This window comes from Drosophila eugracilis, unplaced genomic scaffold (genome assembly GCF_018153835.1).
Source record: "Drosophila eugracilis isolate 14026-0451.02 unplaced genomic scaffold, ASM1815383v1 contig_1104, whole genome shotgun sequence".
NCBI classification, from domain to species: Eukaryota; Metazoa; Arthropoda; class Insecta; order Diptera; family Drosophilidae; genus Drosophila; species Drosophila eugracilis.
This window is the reverse complement of record NW_024571881.1, coordinates 769,369-789,730: the sequence shown is the minus strand read 5'-3', so window position 1 is coordinate 789,730 and position 20,362 is coordinate 769,369. Positions and strand designations below refer to the sequence as shown.

Here is a 20,362-nt window from a genome sequence, read left to right as displayed (position 1 = left end):
CCAACTGTCATTGTTTGATTTTCTTTCTTCTTCAAAACATTTCGTTTAGGTCTTGGAAAAATGTGCTAAAGATTTTTTGGTTATCCGTAAGCAATTCCCACTCGAATCGCGACTAAATTCGTTGAGACCACAGCCGTTGGGGTCGACATACAAATTAAAGTAAATCGGTAGCGAAAAAGAAAAAAACCGAAAAATCTGACATAATGGCCAGCGCACAAGTGCAAAGTTTTGATTTTATGGAGCAGCAGGAACAGCAGCGACAGCAGATAGAGAATCTGCAAAAGCATCAACAACATGAAGCTGTCCCACTGGATTCCGATAACGAAGATCTATTCGATGATGAGCTATACCATGTAGAGTACAAGCATCCTTTGGAGCATGTTTGGACTTTGTGGTATCTAGAGAACGATCGTTCTAAGCACTGGAAGGATATGTTGAACGAGATCACGGCAATCGATAGTGTGGAGACTTTTTGGGGCTTATATTATACAATTAAGACCCCAATGGAGCTGAAGATTGGATGTGACTACTCCATGTTCAAGAAGGACATAAAGTAGGTTAATATTACTAACTCTCCTTTGAGGCCTACTAAAGTCTTTTCCTCCCCAAGACCAATGTGGGAGGATGAGGCAAATATCAAGGGTGGCCGCTGGCTGGTCAACGTTGCCAAAATTGCCAAGGTGGAAGTGGATCGCATTTGGCTGGACATATTGCTGATGATGGTCGGCAGAATCTTTGAATACTCAGACGAGATCTGTGGCGCTGTGATCAATATACGCGCCAAGAGCAACAAGATTTGTATGAATCCTCAAAAACTATTACCTTATTCCCTTAGCTTTAAAGACTTTTTTCCCCTTAGCTGTTTGGACTGCCAATGGTAGCAACGAAATGGCCATACTTGAGATTGGCCAGAAGCTGAAGATGCTTTTGCCATTGCAAGCATATAATCTCCAATATCAACTTCATTCCGATGCGATGTGCAAAATCAGTTCGGGCGTCAAATCGGTTTACAGTCTCTGAACTGGGTTCTCTACGTTATTATATTTTTATTTTTATACACCAGATTCGTGTGTGTGGATGATGAGATTGGCTTAGTGTTTATGAACGGAGATTACTTGGAAATGCCTAAACTAAATTGTCAAACAAAACTAAATTAAAGAACTAAATTTCTTTCACTTAATAATGACTACTTTTAATAAAAAGAAAAGAATTCAATGATTTTAAAATATCTTTCTTTAATCATTGTTCATAGATATATATATATATATTAACTTAAACATCATCATGCTTTGAATGCCTTACGACTTAGGGTCGTAATTGCCTAGCCAAGCTAAATCGTTGAGCTTTAATCAATATAGTAAGATAGGGCTTTTAAAAAATTTACTCAGTAAACATTCACAGCTTGTTGCGGTGTGGCGATCATTCGACCGAAACCCATTCCAAACGATCGTTCGGTGCGTGCGTGAATGCGATCTCTAGTCCAAACAGACTGACTAGTGAGTAGGTTTGTTTGTTACATTTAGCGACGCGACACAATTATTCGGGCACGGTATATAGTACATATAGATGGAGAACTATTTACAAGTTAATCATGGTCAATCGATAGCTCAGGCAAACGCTTCAACATTCGCGAGCTCCACATCGATAGCAACTTAACTTAACATTTTACAATCTAAACAATATTGGACGCGTGATTATTTGTTTCTGGTTGTTTTTTGTTTTTTTGTGAGATTACGAATTCGAAGTTAGCATCAGCACTTGGACATGGGCCACTCATGCCCAAGGAATAGCGAGTCCCTCTTCAAAAAGAGACTTCAAAAATGGAATACACAAATTGACTGCGGCGGAGTCTTCTATCATCAGCTCTAAATGCGGCCCACAACAGCCTTGTTTTTCCGCGTGGGTTGCACCGAGAGTGGCGGCACTACTAGCATCTCGGATTGCGTTGATGGCGAACTACTTCGCATGCTGGCACAGTCCTCATCATCAACCTCCTAAAATAATACAATTTAAAATCAGTATGGTTGCTAATTATTTCAATTTGCAGCTTGGTACTCACATTTATATTCGTGCAGCTGGCCAAACGCATCTGGGCCAGCTGAGAGGCGGGCGTTAGCGAATTGGTGCTGCCAAAAGGCGAGGTCATCATTGTGGAAACTGCACGTTTCAGCTTGTTGGGTGTTTTGTTGAAGGAGAAGGCACGACCAACCTAAAGGATACAAAACAAATGTTCAGTTAGAAACGTTAATTTAAAGTTTCCTTTTCTAAAAACCCACCTTAAGTCGCGTCTTAGCCGCCAGTTTAAAGGCCTTGCTTAGAGTACTGACATTCACATCGCTAATATCCACCTCCAATTCCTGGGAGGTACGATAAATCAATAGCTTGTCCTGGAATACAAGAAAAATAACATTAATTTGAGATCATAAAGCTAAGAAGGCTTCTTTCTACTTACCGCATCTGTTCGGCACGTATGAGCTGCAATCTGGTTGCATAACTTTTTCACGTAGACCGACTTATCCGTCTCCTCATCGCTGATCGTAAACGTATATAGCTTCTCCTTATCGCCCCTCAGGAGTAAACCAAAAGCCCTCGGACTATCGGAGATATCAATCACCAACCGTATCGTATTTAACGATATCAGCTTGAGATGCTTATGCGTCTTGGCCGTGCTTGGCGATTTGGCAGTATTGAAACCCTTCGAACGCCTCTTGCAGAGCTCAATGGAATCAGAGAACAGGTACAGGACCAGGCTATCACCGCGACCACTCAACGAGTCAGAAAGCTCATTAACCTCGCATTTCAAGATGAAACTGCGATTGGAACTAACTAAGTGCGCCGGACAACCATCGATATCGTTGAATATATCGAAAATGGCCATGCGCGATTCGGTTCGCCTTTTGTCCTCGTTGATGTGCAGGGTCACCTGTTTAATGGCCTTCAATGCCTCCTCCAAGCGTCCATGATCCGCATTACTACCATTAGTGTGTTTTAGAATATCATTTAACAGCAAACTGATACTGGGCAATCGTTGCACTGGACGGATCATCAAATCCTGCAGACCTTGTCGACCGCACTCCGGCTTCGTCTGATTGATCTTGAGAAAGGCGTGGAAACGGGGATATTCCCGATCGCAATACTGCAGTTGCTCCTTCATCTGCTCGAAGAAGTTGACGTATGGCGGATAAGCCTTAATCAAATCATCGCGGTGCTGGATAATAATGTCGCCAATCAGGCAGTCCTCCCGCCAGTTGGCATGCAATTTGCGCAGATGCTCCAGCATGCTCTGATGAACTTCGTGGATGGGCAGAAAGTTGCCGAAGATTGTCTTTATCTCGGACTTATTAAGCAGCGGGTCATTGGTTTCGGCCAGTTCCTCAAGTTTATTTTTAAAGAGCTGCAAAAAGGTAACATTAGTATGATTTCGAAAATACCAAGGCTATATTCAACCTACATTCAGGATGGTATCCAATATGCCCACATAATTGGATTCTGTGGTATAGAAGTCCATGAAGTGGTTAAAGCGCATCGACTTCTTGGCTGGTGTGGTATCAATAGCCTCCGGCTCGGCATGCAGCAGCTTATCCGACTCCAGTTTATCCGGACTTGTAGTACAGTCAAATAAACTATTTGACACTGACAAAAGTCCAGCATCCGAGACGGAGGAACGTCGCTTGCCAGAACCCAAAGGTGTACCCTCCAGTTGGATGCGTTGCGAAAAACGCTTACGTTTCCGCTTGTTAAAGCTAATGGGTAACGAATCCCGACGATCTGTATTCGGTGTATTCGTGATGCTATCCAAATACTACAAAATGTAGATAGAAGTAATAAAGTTTTAGTCTCAGCAGGAAATCTAATTAAAGTGTGATCTATACTTACGTCGCCAAACAGATAGTCCATCTCGTTGGCATAGCCATTCTGAATGGTATACCAGAACCAGTCTGATTTCAGGATGTGCGTATGATTATTTTTCGGCTCCGGCTTCGACAGAGTCGTGTGCTCGTCAACCACCTGAACGGTGAAAGAAAAAAGATGACGATTAATTCTGGTGATCCACCTTTCAGTGTTTAAAAGAGATATGCAAAATGTGCTAGGAGATCGCAAATAAAAATGTTTTGTTTGCTGCCTAATTTAGATTATACGAAACGGAGTCAATCAAGCGTCTATATAGATGGTATATATAGATATAAGATATATAGATAGCTCGGCACAGCAGCAGCAAGCACAATAAATTTCGAACACATTCATCAAATGCAAAAAGGCCAAACAAAACATTTTTAGTGCACATTTTTGGCAGCACTTTGAAACGGCAACAAAAAAGATCTGATCTTGGCGAACGAAACGAGGCAAAAGTGTGTGAAGGAAGCTATGGAACATTAATGCAAATTCTTTAGCCCCGTAAGAGAAAATGAGTAACATTTGTGTAAATATTTGTTTGTTAGTCCATCAAGAAAATAATAATAATAATTCAACCAAAAATTTGCGAACGTATCGCTCGTGCTAGATTCTATTCTTCTCTCTCCACATTTATTGTTTCAATTTTTGTTTTTGTTTTTTCTAGTTGGCATTTTTAACATTTATTCAAGCTGAACGAAAGTCTTTGGGGTGTGTGTGTGTGTGTGTGTGTGTGTGTGTGTGTGTGTGTGTGTGTGTGTGTGTGTGTGTGTGTGTGTGTGTGTGTGTGTGTGTGCAAATAAATGTTATTTCAATATTTATTGTGCTGCTTTGTTTGGTTCTTTTTTTGTGCGCTGGCCAGAAAACAAAAAAGGTAGTGAGGAGACCATAGGAAACCAAAGTTATTTACAGAAGAAATTCCAGACACCGCACCAAATTAGATGTTATATGAGTTGTGACTTAAGCTACGGCATAACCATTAAATAACAATTAACAAAACATTTGGGATGGAAGGAGGGCGGCTTGGGTGATGGATGTGGGCGAATGGATGGAGGAATTGAGGAAAATCGCGTCGTAACAGCAAACTGAAATAATGTTAAAAATGCCCGAACATAGATTATTGAACGCAATAGAAATATGGAGGAGAATTTGTCCCATGGAATTATAGATTTCTTTGATCAAATAAAGCTGAAAATGTATCAAAAAAATATATGAAAAATAATAATGAATGATTTTAGTTACATGAGATTAAGGATTAGTTTTTCAGGACTAGGTAAGATCGCGAAGGAATTTAGAACTTGTTAGAACTTCTTTCTGATCATATGTCTAGAAACATTAAACTTTTAAACTTCCAATTAAAGAAAAACTTCACTTTCTTATTTTCAAACTCATAATCCTTTGCCGTTTCAAAGTCTGCCCTTCAAATAGATCGATCCTTTATAAAAACATTCAAGAATTTCAAAAGTACCATTGCCATGGGTTCTTCTATGTGGGCGGGGCTCTGACGCCTCGTTGTGGACTCTTCGGGAGACTTAATTACTAGCACCGAGCTATGTACAGCAATCGAAGTTGATAACATGGGAGATGATACCGATGATGATGATGATGCTGATGAAGATGATGGCTTGGCAGGCGTGACGACAGCAGCAGCACAGAAACCAAATGTCTGGCTAGATGTATCGTTGACATCCAAAGTGACAGTGGAACTGGGATTCGGGATGGGATTCAGAGTGGGTGTGGAGGGGTTAGTTAGGGTCAAAGTGGAAACAACGCTGGAGACGGGGCCAAAGAGTCGTTTGCCGGTTTTCGGTGTGGCTGTTGATCTGAGCTTGGGTGCTTTTGGTGTCTTGAAACCACTATCCAGTTGGGTTGAACATTCCGGAGTACCATCGACACCTCTGTCCGTTCTACGACTGCTGCTTCTTGTTATCCTTCCACAAAAACTGCGAAGCTTTTCCTTAACTGGCTTTCTGATAGACTCGTTTAGTGTTAAATTTATCGACGAGGTCAAAGAGCAAATCGAATTATCAGCTGCCTCGCTTCCAACGAAACTCGAGGCATCTGCCACTGAACTCCGACGGGGCCTTAAAGTCTTCATTAGTGGTTCGGCCACAAAGCTTACAGATCGCCGGAGTGTCCTGGAAATGGAGCCTGTACGTATGAGTTTGGGTTTCTTTGTGCTCGCTGGCAGGGCAAAGGAATCCACCGACATCAGGGACACATTGTCAAAGCTATCCCTTTTGCGCTTCAGATCATTCTCCGCGGCTGGCAGATCATCTGTCTCCAAGTCGCACTCGTCAATGGCTTTTAAAATAGGTGAAATATTCTGGGTAGTGCTTTCGAAATCCAAGACAATGCCATCCATCTCAGGTGAACTTAAAGGTGTGGCAGCTTTTAAACTTGTTCTTATTTTACTGGTCTTTGGCGTGCTGGCCTGGACATCTTCCTCGTCTTCGTCTACCTTTGGTTCCACCTCCATTTTGGGCTTCTGTTCCTCCTCCAAGTCTTCATCATCCGATTCAGGCAACTGATCATCGCCGTTATGTCTTATATCTGCTGCCTCCACAAAGAGGCGTTCGTCAAAGTGTATATCATCTTCATCTTCGATAGCCTGATTTTCTTTTTGATCCTGCTCCTGATCAATATCCAAAGCCATTCCATTATCCGTTTCCGTATGGGATAGGTCTTCCTTTTTAATCTCAGCCCGCTCAAGATCCTCAGCCTGCATCTGCTCTTCCCCTTCCGCCTGCGTTGAACTACTACTGCCTGGGTTTTGGGTTTCAATTGGGTTAGTTTGGGTGCTTGGGTTAGTATCTGTGCTAGTGCTAGTGCTTGTAAATACTGCGCCCGTATTGGGCATCACCTGGAAGACACACGGATTAGGTTTTTTATGGGTCAAAAAAACATAGCCAGCTAAAATTCATTTACAAAATTATAAAGAAGTCAAGAACATGCAAAACTACAAACTCCAAGACTACCCAAAAAGCTTGCATTTTAGCGTATTTAGTAATATAAATGGCAAACTCACGACATGTGAGCACTCTGGATCCTCAAGTTCGGCACAAACGCCACCGTTCTCTAAAAGTACATCCACCATGTGCTGATGTTCCTCGGCGGGGAATCCAAAAAAGCAAATCTTCTGGCCCTCAAAGGCTTTCAGTCGATGCGTTTTGGTGAAGATCTCCTGCGTAGCGTCGAACTCTAGGGAATTACGATCCTCCCAGGCGGCAAACACCCAAGCAGGACGAACCACAGTCAATCGGAAGGTTTTGGCGTACCTAAAAAGGGAGATGCATTAATGAGGATGTGTTCCTAGGAGATCTTTAAAACCTTTTCTATATCAATCTATCGATTGGTATTTAAGATTTTATATCAAATATAGAACTCACTGGTACTTTTCGCCGCCACTGTGATTGCAAATTAAATGCGTGGTCTTGGTATTCAGGTCCTTCTTGATGCAGCCGCCCATCGAGTGAATGAGATTAACCAATTTGGTCTGTAAAATTTTTCAAAAATTTAGTTTAAACTTCCCAAATGGAGGCGCCGCTGCCACTCACCAGTTCATCCTTCTTGCGTATGCCCGTGAAGCAAGTGACCACGCCGCGCATCGCGTAATTGTAAATGGGCCGAGAGTTCTGGCCCAGTGTCTGTTTCATCTCGGCCGCATACTTCAAAGCCGGCGGTCCCAGAATGCTGCAAGTGATATAAAGGGAGGCGGCAATTAAATATTTATGTGGCACACTTTTGAGTTATGCAAGGCAATCTGGTTTTTATGCCCCAAATGACCTTGCTAGTTGAATTTGCAGTTGCATCTTGTTGCCATAATTCATTTCGAATCGGTATGGGTATCAGTATCGGTATCTATATCTTCCTTGCCCGATTGCATTCCGGACACAAATGATTGTGCGTTCTCCTCGATACTTTTCGCTTTGCTGAACTTTGACTGAATGAAGCATCTGACATGACTAAGGGCTCTTTTGTTTAACATACCGGACATCGACAGCTGTTAAAGGGGGGATAGTAGTCACAGCCCATCCTCAACCCATTCCCAGCCCATTCCGCCAGCCCAACTGGCAAAAAGCCGGAAGTTTTTATAAACAAATCAATCGAGCGGAAGCTGACTGCAGGCCGACATCATGTCGAGAGCATTGTTTGCCACATTTTGTGGGCGTAAGGGGAACGTATTTATGATACTTAAAAATGTGTACATTTATTTATGTGGCTCATCAAGGCGTAATTATAATTATGGCCAATGGGGAATTCGAAAACAATTTGTGGCGAATGCATTGAGTAATGCTTTTGATTTTGGGTGAAATTTTATGAATGATTCTGGGGATTGGAATTCATCCTCCCTAAGGGGAGATATGCATGGCTAAAACACAATTCTGATACAAAATTGTATTTTTAAATAGGATTCTATTCTTAGCAAAATGTATTTTATTTGATTTTTTATTAAGATTTCTTTGCAAATTCCAGAGACTTTAATATGTCAACTTAAAGCATAGAAAGATTTTTTATTAGAAAATTTCTATTTCACACTCACAATTTCCAACTTCCTTTCGTCGTTTTCACCCCTGTTTCCATTTTCACTTGATCTTTCACTTTCTTAGACATTTCTCAGGTTGACTTCCTGTTGCTTGCCCCTCACTTTCACTGCTTCTTTCTTCAGTCTTATTGAGTCTACTATCATATCACTTTACATTTGCATTTCAACACACATGTCACCCACATTATCATTTGGGCTGTTAGGTTCAGTTGACCTTACTAACAAAGGCATAGACTTCCTAACATTTGAACAAATATTTGTCGCGGGCAAATGGAACGATTTTTTTTTTGGTCTGATTTAGAGGACCAGAATATGAACAAGTTGAGATATATAGCGCCGGAGAAGAAACGACGAGCGACAAGAGTTTATGATTCTATCCGGGCAACTAAACAAACACAACTGCCAGCCTCGTTGCTTGGGAAAATTATTGAATAAACGATGAGGCGGCGGTGGCGGCGAGCGTATGGAAAATGGAAATAGAAAATGCCTGACATGCCAGGCGGTCCACCCTCTCGTCTCGGCTCCTTTGCCTTCTTCTTTCTCCACTTTTCCCTCAATTTTCCCCACTCTTCAGCTTGTTCTCTCCTCAACACTTAATGTGGCACATAAGTGGCAAATGCTATACAGGCGTGATATATTCTCCTATATATTCCTATAAGAAGTGCAAACATCTCTCTCTCTCTCTCAATTGGAGAATTTGCGATCTACAGAGAGAGTTTTTATGATAGACTTGAAGATGTTTTTAAATAGAAAATTAAAGGTTTTTCTACAGAAGTAAATAAATTCCTTGATTTCCCAATAAACTTCTATAATTTGAAGTATGTTTTTTAATTTTTAGAATAAACCTAAAATATTTTTCTCTGTGTGTAAAAAAGAAAACGACTGCAAGAGAGGTGACAGTAAACAAAGAAATCAAACGGAGACAGGTGAAAGGCAAAGAAAATCAAATATTTGAGCAGTTGCGAGAAATGAAATGAAATTCCAAAGAACAATTAAGTAAAGCTGTTCGGGAGCCAAAGGAAAACCCAGGGAAATTCTGTTGCTTAGTCAAAGCATAAAAATGCGCAGCGCGTGCTCGGCAACAACAATATATATATATAAGGATAATCTTAAATCGAGGGAATCTGAAGGGGTTCTGACCTCGACAATGGATGATCGTCTGCCAGCTCTACGAAAGTGGCGATGTCTTTTGTAAAGTACGCCGATCTTTGACGGGGCACTCGAACTTTGCGAGGGTCAGAACTATAGAACAGTCAATGACATGTCGTTCGCGGACTCTTGCCCGTTCTGCCTCAATTAATTTGCCATATCAAAACTTATAAATTATATACATCGCCAGCACAATATATACAATAAATATTTAAATATATACAAAAGCAACCAGCAAAGAAGAGGACTCAATAAATTCTGAATTTTTTTTCTTTTTGCGATTTGTTTTTCATTTTTTATGGCAAAGAATTTCCGTTTTTCCCCAAAACGCTTCTTTCAACACTTTCGAGTTGATTTGACAACATCGGCCGATTTGAATATACACGAATTCTTATAGATTCTTGGCGCCAAGAGATTGCTGCAATGCCACCTCCTCAATTTGATTCAGTGGAAACTTGGCCAATGGCACTAGAGAGTATTTGGCTTCCCAAGAGTAGAGTCCCCCCCACATGAAAATTCACGCAAAAAATATGTGAAAATTGAATAAAAACAAAAACGATTCATTTTCAGTTTCTTTGGAAGAATAGTATAGTATGTTCGAAATCTTGGCATGACAATTTTTATTGTGCTTATTTTTAAGTTAATTTTCCTGCTCAGTTCGCAACGTCCCCTAAATAGGCAACGACGAAATGCTTGGCGACTTCCCCCATTATGTGAATGGATCATTCCTATGAATCAGATTGTATATATATATATATACAGATATTGGGAAGAACGATTAACAAGATCTTTGTGGCATCATTTTGGGCGAGGTTAAGTGGCCGTTAAAGTGCCCCCGGTCATTCTTTCAACTTTTCTGGGATTTCTCAGAAGATCTCATTGAAATTTCTTCGGTTTCCCATTGAGTTTTGTTTAATGTTAATCCGAACTGCTTTTGTGCATTAAAAGGTAGCATTTGAGCACTAATTAAAAGTTTACATTCAATAGGAAATGGATTTAGAAAATAAATAGGAAAGAGAATGTTTTCTTAACAGCTATAAAAGCTATTCTGTAGATGATACGATAAATATTTCTAATAGTTATTTAATAGTTAAGGATTCAAAACCATTTATATTTTAAGACCAAGAACAAAACACTATAATCCTATTTTGCACCTTAATTTAATATCTTAGATAAGTTTTTATGATCAAACTGTATAAACATTTTAATAAACAGTCACGATTTATTCCTGTCACTTGACCAAAAACAAACTCACAAAGTGCATATTTATTTAAAAAATAAACAAGCTCAGGAGGCTGCAAATATTCTTTCTACGTAGGTTTTCCTAAGTGATAAACAAATTCCAAATTTTAATTCCAGTTTATGTTTTTCTATATTCAAAAAAAACAATCAAATTTATAGATGGAAAAGAAAACTACAATAAAAATAAACCAGTGAAACATGAAATATAATTAGCGCAGAAAGAAAAACACCTCAGATTTGTTTTATATTTTCCGCTCATTTGGCAAGCAGGGAAAATGAGTGCTGAAAACCAAATACAAATTGCAATAACAAAACAAACCGAAACATGAATGAAAATCTATGAAATAAATAATAATTCTTAATGGAGGAGAGAAAAAGCTTCTCTTTTCCCCTTTTTTTTCGCAGTTTTCTTACAAGCACAAAGCGTGTTGGGAAAACATGAAACGGAAAAACAGACGCCCACCGAACCCATCCAATTCATAACAACTTAAACGCATTTGGTGACCTCCAAAATATGAAGCTCGTAAATAAATGCTAACCAAAGTATGGCAAAATTATGGTTAATCACTAATGAGACAGGGCAGAGGTTGGGTTTTTTTTTTGCGGGGGGTGGGGTGGCATGAAAAGCGTGCATGTTATTTGGTTCTATTACTACGCAGCAGGCAAATTAATCAAGCGTGCAAAAAAATCAAGAACCAAACCACATATATAGGAGCTGAGCAGAAGAGCAAACATTTGCGCAAGTTTCAAATTTGACAACAATTTGTAGCAAGCAAGAAATTATGGTCAGACTTTTGGGACAAGTCGAAGTTGGTTATACCCTTACCATATTCATAATGATATTGTTAAATTAAGAGAAAAATGTCTGAGGAACATTAATTTCCAAATTTAACAATAAATTTACTTTTATAATCATTTTTCCATAGCAGAAAAATCTATATATATTTCTTGTTAACTTAAAAATGTTCATCAGGAACATTCATTACATAAACAAAAACAAACAGATGTAATCATTTGGCATTCTTCCTTGAAAATGCAATTAAGCCTAATTCAGATCGGATTGTTTATTTCAAAAAACCATTTGAAATCGAGATCATGAGAATGTTAGAAATCAATAAGATACTATTGCAAATAGTTTATGGATAATATCAAAAAAGTTTAATTTTCCTTCTAAGAAATGCAACAAAATCAAAGAATTGTAAACACAAACCAAAATGTTTATGAAAATCTAAACATTTAAGAATAGCTGACACCCTAAAGAAAGGGTATACAATCGGAAGGAAGAAGACAGAGAAGGAGCTCTGGCTCATGGCTGACGCTGTCAATCTTTGAAATGGTGGCCTAACGAATGGATCCAGAGGGGAAATTGGAGAGGAGATGCTATCCCCCGTGCGTGTGTCTCGATTTCAAACTCAATTTGCTTCAGCTCAGCATGATGATGATGATGATGATGATGATGGAGGCGATGATAATGGGCTCTTGACTAGCCCAGGTCGTCTCCCACAGTACAAAAAAAAGTGGGTTGAGGATAGAAAGAAAGAAGAAGGAGGCGGACAGCTGGCCACATGTGACAGATTTGTGCCCACCCGTTTTGTCTAATTTAAGCAGCCTTCTTTCTTTGCCAAGTTATTATTAGTGACGGTGACTAGTGTAGTGTACTTACCATTCCTTTTGCTTGTGTATCGCCTCAAAGCTGGCACCCTCGAAATCATCGAGCACATAGAAGGTCCGCCAGTCCGACTCTCCAATGATATCCAGACCAGTGTCTGATGTTACTATAGGCAGACCAAAGGATTCGGCTGCCTGCAGCGTGTCCGCATCCTGACCAACGCCTCCAACCAGACAGATTCGAGTGGGCAGCGTTGTAATGGACATCTCTATAGAGGGCGAAATAAATCGAAAAATAAAGAATTAGAAAATCAAAAACAGGCATTGTTGTGAGCTCTCAAAACTTAAGAATAGCCATGGTAGGGTGTTAAGTGCATGTCAGACATAAATCAAGCAAATAAATGCAAGTAAGGGTCGAATGGGGGATTTCCTATAGCTAAAAAGTTGAGAACTTTAACTTAAAAATATATGTAAATATTCCTTTATAACATTCTTAGTAATAATATGAATTTATCAATACCAAAAGATAATGAATATTTTTCCTAAGCCCAACAAATATTTTTTTAACAAGGCCAAGGTCTTCTTTCCCAAATCGTTTTTATTTATTCTAAAATATTATTGATTTATGAATGTTTCCCAGCATAAATAATTTAAACAATTGCTTATAAAATACAAATTTTATTCATAAGATAATTAATTCTATATCCGTGTTAACTGAAAACCCAGCAGACGATACACTTTCATTCCCTTTTTGTTTACAGGGAACTGGAAAGGAGCTTTTTGTTTGATTTATGGCTATTTTGTGGATTTGTTTGTTTATGCAATTGAGTGTACTAGACAGGGTAAGGGAGATAGAGGGGAAACTGTGCAAAATAAAACAAAGCAATGCGAAGAAACAGAGCAGAGCGACTAACAAAAATAGAACCCCTTGAAGATCGAGGATGAAGGATGATGGCCTGGCCTGGTCTGGTCTGGTCTGGCCAGCAAAATCCCCAGCAATGCGTTGTTGATCATTAAGCAGCCAAATTGCGAGCTGTTGACATCAATTTTAATTGTGCCGATTTCTTAGCCGCCGAAAAGTGCGACCTTCATTATTCTCATAGTTTTTCCTTTTTCACCGACCACAAAACGAGTGTAGAAAATATGCGAAATGAGAAATGAACGCAAAATACTAGAGGGCAAGAAAATATTTTCAAGTGCAAATCATTTACCCCCAATCGACATGGACACAATACATGGAAGAGGACGGACCCAGAGTACAGCCGGCGGCTTTGTTGCATTAATTTTATCCAGAATTGTGCAGCTGTAACCGATGCCAATTGCATCTTTATATAAATATATATATATATATATATATATTCTGTATACCAGCACTTGTATCCGTAAATGTATCTGGCGAGACATTCGCCACTTGTGCAATTGAACAAAGTCCGAGAAAACTGCTGAAGAAGAACTGCAGTTCGTGTCGTATTCTGCTCTCTGACGTTTCGGAATTTTCAAATAGATATTCCAGATATGCATTCCTCAAAAACAAGCGATAAACAATGCAATTTACCTAATGGAAATCGGTGGGATTTATGAACTAACAAAATGTTTATAAGGTAGAAATATGTCTGCAATTTGGTATTAAGAATCTAATAAAAACTTTAATAGGAAATGCAACATTTTAAGGAGATTTATTATGACAATAAAAATATTTAAGAATGTTCACAACATTTAATATGATGAAGCTTCCTTATGAACTGCTATATGATTTTTATGTCCGTTAATTCTGTGAAATGGTTCATCGTTTGATCTATTCCTACTAACATTTAAGGTTTTCCTTTGAAAATCAGTGATATATCTATATATTTTTAAATTCTTACTAATTTTCCCGTTCCTGCACCTTTTCCAAGTGTTTTTCAATATCTTGATGATTCACGAAAATCTAGTTACCCTACTTAAGTTTCCTTTCTCACTGAAATAATATTTTTATTCTGTCTTTTGCGAATTTGTATATTCAACCCTTAAAACGAGTACCTGCCGGCTTTATCTGTGACTACCAAAAATACCTGTAAAATCCTCGTACACCTGACACAAGGCTGCCTGTCGGAGCTTCGCCTTCTTGACTTCCTCGGTGGCGGCATATGTGAAATACGAGGCGGATTGTCGATGAACCGTGGCCACTTTGTTGCTCTTTTTGCCCAAGTGGTTTCCAAAGTTAAACTGAACAAGCGGTAAGTGCAACATTTTGCCACGAAGATCCTTAAGGATCGAGCTCTAAAACATAACTAAATGCATGACGGGCCCTGGGAACCCCTGAAATCGCATTTTGCATACCCACAGGTGGTCACTTCTTGGGTTGGTAAGAAGGTAGGGCAAGGTAAAGTAAGAAAAGGAAAGGTAAGATAAAATAAGGATGGTAAGCAAAATTTCCAAGTGTGGGAAAAGTGCAAAAACTCACAGGTGGCGGCCACGGCCACCATTTTGCACCATTCGGGAATTTCCTTCCTTTTTGCCTGAGCAAAAATCGCTGTTTTTTTTTTATTTTCTGCTTTTCCTCGCTGGCTGCCTGCCAGAAACATGATGAAAAACTAATTGAGTGGCATCTGAGAAATGAAAAGCCGTCGGTAGAAGAGGGCTGTGTGTGGGTTTTTGGGCGTTTATACAGAGAACAAAATATCCTTTTGAACATCCTAAACTTTTATGACAGGAATAAAAGTACATTTAAAATATTTTTAATTATCCTACTTTTGATCTAGATCTAAGACTTTTAAGACATCGTAATTGGTAGCTGATAAAAGTATATCCACAAATGTAAATATAAAATTTTAATATTAAATCTCAAATAGATATTTTTTGTAATCTTTAACATATTATATTGCTAAATTAGACGAAAACTTAAAACTGAAAGATGGCAATGAACTAATTTTTCGCTGTGTAGCAGATTTTGTCAAACAGCAGAGTCAGTCATCAAAGAAAAATCTTGTAATAAAATTACGTATCCCGCGGAAGCCTTGACGTAGAGAACGATCACATCCGAAGGTCTGAGGGGCATGTAAAATGCCATTAGCATTGAGGGACGGAAAACACGGGATACGGACTATATAGTCATAGTTATATAGGCATGTGTGGCCTGTCAACATGTGTAAAAGGAATAGGAGGTAGGCGGCGACTAGCGGGGTAGGTAAATCACCCGATAAAAACAGAAACGGAAAAAGTGGAATCCAAGGATCAAGGATCCTGCGCAAGAAAAAGAAGATGAAGAACGGAAGAAGAAGGATAAGACCTTCTTACCTGAGGTAAATAAACGAGCAGACGGAAATGTATACATAGATATCATCTGGAAATTTTCTTAAAAGTAGCTACATTTTTAATGCTAAACAACATCAAAGGCTATTATAAGACCTAACCAAATTATAAACTTTTTATTGATATATACTTTATTTGCGCCTCAAATTCCGGCACAAAAGACATTTTATGATAATTTTATTTGTTTATGCCGCCCCTTGCAAAAATTATTTCCATACAACATATTTACACGTATTATTAAGGCATTAACCTTTGTATTAGATACAATATTGTGTAGAATTTTTGAGAACTTGACGGTTATGATGGGGAAATTTAAGATTGTTTTTTAAATTAGTTTAAAAATTCATATAGATACTTTTGTATGATAATTGATCAAGACTTCGGGGAATAATTTATTAAATATTTACAATAATAGCTATATAATTCCTTGGCTAAAAAAGTCTAGGCTGGCATCACTGATAACAGGAACTGCTCCTCAGTTATGTATGTTGTTGTTGTCTATCCTTATTTTTACTCTCACTACAGTTAGGGCGCCGCCGGTTTTTGTTGTTGTTTTACTCGGTACAGTGTCGACGATGAGAGGAAGAGACAGACAGGGAAGAAAAGGAACAGAGAAAAGCAGGCATTTCGCATTTATGCGATAAATATTTTCTAGACCGAAATAAATTCAGAAAAAAAGATTGAAACATCAGCGACGCGATGCCGTTGCTTTCTTAGTCACACGCATACCTATAAACATGTACTTATAGTGAACATTTTTTTGTTTCTTGCTGCCAGTGACATTTTTTATGATAATCTTTTGGCCCCGAATGAGGTTTCACCCCGCCCAGCCCCCTATTTTCGGCAACCCTTCTATTTTTTGCCGACATTGAAAAACGAAATATTTGCAGGGTACTTCGACCTGCCACGCCTCCAGCCTTCGTTACTCACCGCATTTTGATTGCTCTTCAATGGTCTCCATATCGATGGATCTTGTTATTTGTTAAAGGCGAATAATTCGTGGAACATGCACAAAAACCAACACTAACACACTCAAAACGAACACACAAGGAGACAAATAATTCGTTTGTACTCAATTCGTTTATTTATTTTCATTAACTTGACGCTGTTCTAATGCATTTAGCGAGCATAGTTTTTCTGTTTTTTCTTTTAATTTACTCAATTAAAAAGCAGCGCGCAGACTGAAGTCCTCACGCACACACACAAGCACGCATTTAGGCAGCGTCGCCTGTTCTCCTCTGCTAACGATTCCGCGTACCTGCTTAAACAATTGAACTAACGAATTGATAAACAATTTAATCGAATTGCACCAAAGGCACGCGTCAACGGCTGCGCGTCGGAATTAAAAATCAAAACTCAACGGCCAAACACGTCCGGCTCGTTTTCGTTTTCGCTGTGGTGTGACCGTAGCGTGGGCGCCAAAAAATACCTTCAAGTGGTGTTGGATAAGTACCAAAAACGTGTTATCGATAAAATACTGCTACCGAAATATCTTAAGCAACGACCAGCGTTGCCATTACGTCCGCACTTGTTGCTGTACCGTCACGCACACTCACACTTAAGCACAAACGCAGCCATTACGTCAATATGGCAAACAATCTGTCAAACGCGCAATTACAACAACAACAGTTCGCCTGCATTGACAGTTGGTCAATAGGTCCATACATAATTTGCAGGTCTGGGTGGTGAAGATAACGCGAGGACGTATCTGACGAGGATCAGAAGAGGATAATCCGAGAAAAATGCTGCCCCAAACCCCGCCACACGGATTGAAGGTGATGTCGGGTGCAGAGGAGAACCGACACTACCTGCGCGCCTTCATCCAGACTTACAGGGATCTGCCCGTGCTGTGGGACACTTCTCTTCGAGATTACACCAATCGGGAAAAGCGGGCTGAGGCTTATCTTCGCCTGGTACCCATATATCATTATCTCAAGAGGGACGCCACCGTGGAAGATGTGAAAAAAAAGATAAACACCCTGCGCACGAATTACCGAAAGGAACTCAAGGTTGTCGAGAGTGCAATGAGGTCGGGTAGTCTTCATAGTCCCCGCTGCTGGACATTCCAGGAGCTAGATTTCCTGCGGAACTCAGAAAAGTTTCTGGCCGTCAATCCCGCCTTCAAGAACGAACCCACCTTCTCGTTCAGCGAGGGAAGCAATTGTACCAGTGCTTTTCTGGAGGGTCAAGGAGCTGTACTGCATTATCCTGCTCCGCGTGCAGGAGGACAGACACCCAATATCTCTGAGATGTTCCATAAATCATTTGGACCACCTCCAGCCCCACCGCCGGCAGTCAACCACTTAGACTATGTGACCAACAAGAGAGCCAGACAAACACCACCCTGTTCAGGAGGAGGACCTAATTCTTCAGGAGGAGGTCCAGGAACCACCGCAACCACCCACAACACCGACGACCTGCTGAACATAGCCTGCGAATATCTGGCGGGCACTTATCCCGAGGAGGAGTCTATTGCCCGCACTTGGACGCACAAACTCAAAAGATTACCCCGGGAACAGCGTCTCCTGGCTGAGCGCTTTATCAACGAAATTCTTTTCGAGGCCGAGTCCAACAATCTGCATCGCGGATCCGTGCAAATCAACAACAGCTTTGAGCCCTACGTTCGTTACGAGGAACCACCAAACGGGCACGAGGAACAAGACAAATCCCAGAGTCCCAGCGTACACACCTCCAGTGAATCCAAGCCCAATGTGGCGGGAGCAGGCGGCGGAGGAACACCTGGCAGCACCACAAATGCGGTCATCAGGGAGTTCTAGTGTTTAGGTTATTTACTAAGTGTTATTAAGTTTTAATTGGCCGATGGCAAATGACATGACGTTAGCTTAACAAGTAGAATCAACAATAAATAAACCTGTAAATAAGAACGATATGATGCTGTAATGGATCAGTCCAGGCGCTGGTAGTCGACCAGGCTGCGTGTGAACCAGACGTAGGGCGAAGCGCCAGCCAGAAAGAGGCAGGCGCCGATCACAGGACGATGAAGAATCCAAGCCACTGCCGCAATGGTCAGGGCCAGCGAGAAGGCGATAAGCAAGTTCCCAGTCACCGGAAACTGAGGATCCGGAGCCAAAGCCACCAACAGTGGAACTCGGATAACTGGTGATGCAGAAAATACAATAAAATAAAAATAATATAAAAAGTATCAAAGAAAGACATTGGAATCTTACAAAGTAGTCGCAGAATTTTTGTGTTGCAGGTAACCCCGAAGAAGATCAGCAGCCAGCCAACAAAGCGCCACCACCAGGTGTGCAGGACTTGGGCCCGTGCCTCCAAACGGAATACTTCCTGGACACTAAGTCCTCCGGGATAGACCAAAAGCACTGGAACTCCACGGGAAGTAATGTAGGGAACTAATTTGTTTCCTGATAGTTTGCCCACTACACTGTACTCCTCACCCTCCATCCCAGCAAAGCTAAAAAGAAGTCTTAGGTCGCCAACTTCTGGATTGAACACATCATTGGTGTGATAGTAAATTCCTAGATGCAGCTTAACACTGGTGTCTTCCGGCCGAATGTCCGAGGTGAGTTCTTGATAATTACCAAACTTGTCCTTCACCTCTGGTCCCAATTCATAACGACCAATGTAGACGGCATCCGCCACTTGAACATGACTTTCGATGGGAAAGCTGCTGGGATTCGTGTGTCCATAGCGGTTGTAGAAGTTCCGCGAGTCCACAATCTTATCACGCCATTCCCTCGTGTAGTAATAGCTACGGGAATCCTCCTGCGTCGTTCCAACACTTTCGCCAAAGTTGTGCTCGCTGTTGGGTTAAATTGTAATAAAAGATTTAGATCTGTTTTGCTTGTTAAAACTGTAATAACAATTTGTTTACTAAGCATGAATAATGAATAAATTAATTAAAACATGTTTTGTTGAAAATGAATCAGGAAAGATATTTCAATTCTATTTTCGTTTTTTCCTCATCCTATTTTAAAATATTTGCTTATACTTATGCAAACAATTTGTTTATTCCTAAAAGTTATCTTTTAAAAATTATTCATTGGAATCAATTTTCTAAAAAAAAAAAACCAAGAAAGATTTTAGACTAAGGTATTATTTTCTTAAACAATGTTAGAACTAACACTATTAAGTCAACTTACACGGTCTCCTCGACCCACTGGTACATTTGGACACGGCGTCGGAGCTTCACAGCCAGCAATTGTATGTTATAATCCGGTTCTGTAAGAGGCTCGCCAACGAGAATGGGACCGGAGAGGTGGACGATCCTTCCCTCGAGACCCACCTCCTGTTCTTCTTCCGTGAACCGTACCGAATAGATGTCGGCGTGCGCCTCGTCCAGAGCCATCATGTTGTGGACGGCGCGTCCCTCGTTCCAATAGAGCACCGTGCTTCCGGCCACGAAAAGTATTAAGCCAAACAATGAAATGGGCCAGTGGCTACGCAGCGTTTCGTTCAGAGTGGCCATGGAGGTTGATGTGGATAAACTCGGATGTTTATCATCTGTGGCGCGCAGCTAAGAGCAGTCAGTAAATTCCTGTAACAGCTGATTTGGAGCAGTGTGGCCAAGTTAAGAAATTTGTTATTTACATAAAAAAAAAAGCTCAGTTGCAGCGTATGAGTAAAGCTTCGAAAGCCCCGTTTTAAGTATTTCGG

The 20,362-nt window shown here is 40.3% G+C and overlaps 4 protein-coding genes across 7 annotated transcripts; 2 read left to right on the top strand and 2 right to left on the bottom strand.

Annotated features, from left to right (window-relative positions):
• The first annotated feature begins 25 nt into the window (after window positions 1-25).
• On the top strand, window positions 26-1,215 carry LOC108109820 (eukaryotic translation initiation factor 4E1). Its single transcript, XM_017218551.2, has 3 exons — window positions 26-553; window positions 611-798; window positions 860-1,215. The coding sequence occupies exons 1-3, from the start codon at window positions 204-206 to the stop codon at window positions 1,018-1,020; spliced, it is 699 nt and encodes a 232-aa protein (XP_017074040.1). The 5' UTR covers window positions 26-203; the 3' UTR covers window positions 1,021-1,215.
• Window positions 1,216-17,141, bottom strand: LOC108109816 (protein ECT2). 4 transcript variants are annotated; one of them, XM_017218542.1, is made up of 12 exons: window positions 16,658-17,140; window positions 12,492-12,705; window positions 7,449-7,584; window positions 7,281-7,387; window positions 6,920-7,169; window positions 5,360-6,754; window positions 3,877-4,008; window positions 3,452-3,802; window positions 2,453-3,394; window positions 2,277-2,387; window positions 2,060-2,209; window positions 1,216-1,994 (listed from the first exon to the last, which is right to left on the bottom strand). In XM_017218542.1, exons 1-12 carry the CDS (start codon window positions 16,686-16,688, stop codon window positions 1,866-1,868), a joined length of 3,948 nt encoding a protein of 1,315 aa, XP_017074031.1. In that variant the 5' UTR covers window positions 16,689-17,140; the 3' UTR covers window positions 1,216-1,865. The 4 variants fall into 4 exon arrangements, with proteins under 4 accessions (XP_017074031.1, XP_017074033.1, XP_017074032.1 ...); XM_017218544.2 differs by lacking the exon at window positions 5,360-6,754 and having other exon boundaries at window positions 16,658-17,141; XM_017218543.2 differs by lacking the exons at window positions 12,492-12,705; window positions 16,658-17,140 and adding an exon at window positions 8,435-8,836.
• Window positions 17,142-17,253: 112 nt separating this feature from the next.
• LOC108109819 lies at window positions 17,254-18,611 on the top strand. Its single transcript, XM_017218549.2, has one exon. The coding sequence runs from the start codon at window positions 17,470-17,472 to the stop codon at window positions 18,502-18,504; it is 1,035 nt and encodes a 344-aa protein (XP_017074038.1). The 5' UTR covers window positions 17,254-17,469; the 3' UTR covers window positions 18,505-18,611.
• LOC108109818 (transmembrane protein 43 homolog) lies at window positions 18,507-20,276 on the bottom strand. Its single transcript, XM_017218548.2, has 3 exons — window positions 19,849-20,276; window positions 18,916-19,508; window positions 18,507-18,844 (listed from the first exon to the last, which is right to left on the bottom strand). The coding sequence occupies exons 1-3, from the start codon at window positions 20,172-20,174 to the stop codon at window positions 18,633-18,635; spliced, it is 1,131 nt and encodes a 376-aa protein (XP_017074037.1). The 5' UTR covers window positions 20,175-20,276; the 3' UTR covers window positions 18,507-18,632.
• Between the last annotated feature and the right edge of the window lie 86 nt (window positions 20,277-20,362).

Bases quoted from the DNA above. Each gene is read 5' to 3' on its own strand.
- LOC108109820 (XM_017218551.2), top strand. From the start codon at position 204: ATGGCCAGCGCACAAGTGCAAAGTTTTGATTTTATGGAGCAGCAGGAA. The intron at 554-610 runs GTAGGTTAATAT...TTCCTCCCCAAG, and splicing joins ATGTTCAAGAAGGACATAAA to ACCAATGTGGGAGGATGAGG. The intron at 799-859 runs GTATGAATCCTC...TTTTCCCCTTAG, and splicing joins CGCCAAGAGCAACAAGATTT to CTGTTTGGACTGCCAATGGT.
- LOC108109816 (XM_017218542.1), bottom strand. From the start codon at position 16,688: ATGGAGACCATTGAAGAGCAATCAAAATGCG. The intron at 7,170-7,280 runs GTGAGTTCTATA...CTCCCTTTTTAG, and splicing joins AGTGGCGGCGAAAAGTACCA to GTACGCCAAAACCTTCCGAT. The intron at 4,009-5,359 runs GTACTTTTGAAA...TTCACCGTTCAG, and splicing joins TAGAAGAACCCATGGCAATG to GTGGTTGACGAGCACACGAC.
- LOC108109818 (XM_017218548.2), bottom strand. From the start codon at position 20,174: ATGGCCACTCTGAACGAAACGCTGCGTAGCCACTGGCCCATTTCATTG. The intron at 19,509-19,848 runs GTAAGTTGACTT...TTAACCCAACAG, and splicing joins CAGTGGGTCGAGGAGACCGT to CGAGCACAACTTTGGCGAAA. The intron at 18,845-18,915 runs GTAAGATTCCAA...CTGCATCACCAG, and splicing joins AAAAATTCTGCGACTACTTT to TTATCCGAGTTCCACTGTTG.
- LOC108109819 (XM_017218549.2), top strand. From the start codon at position 17,470: ATGCTGCCCCAAACCCCGCCACACGGATTGAAGGTGATGTCGGGTGCA.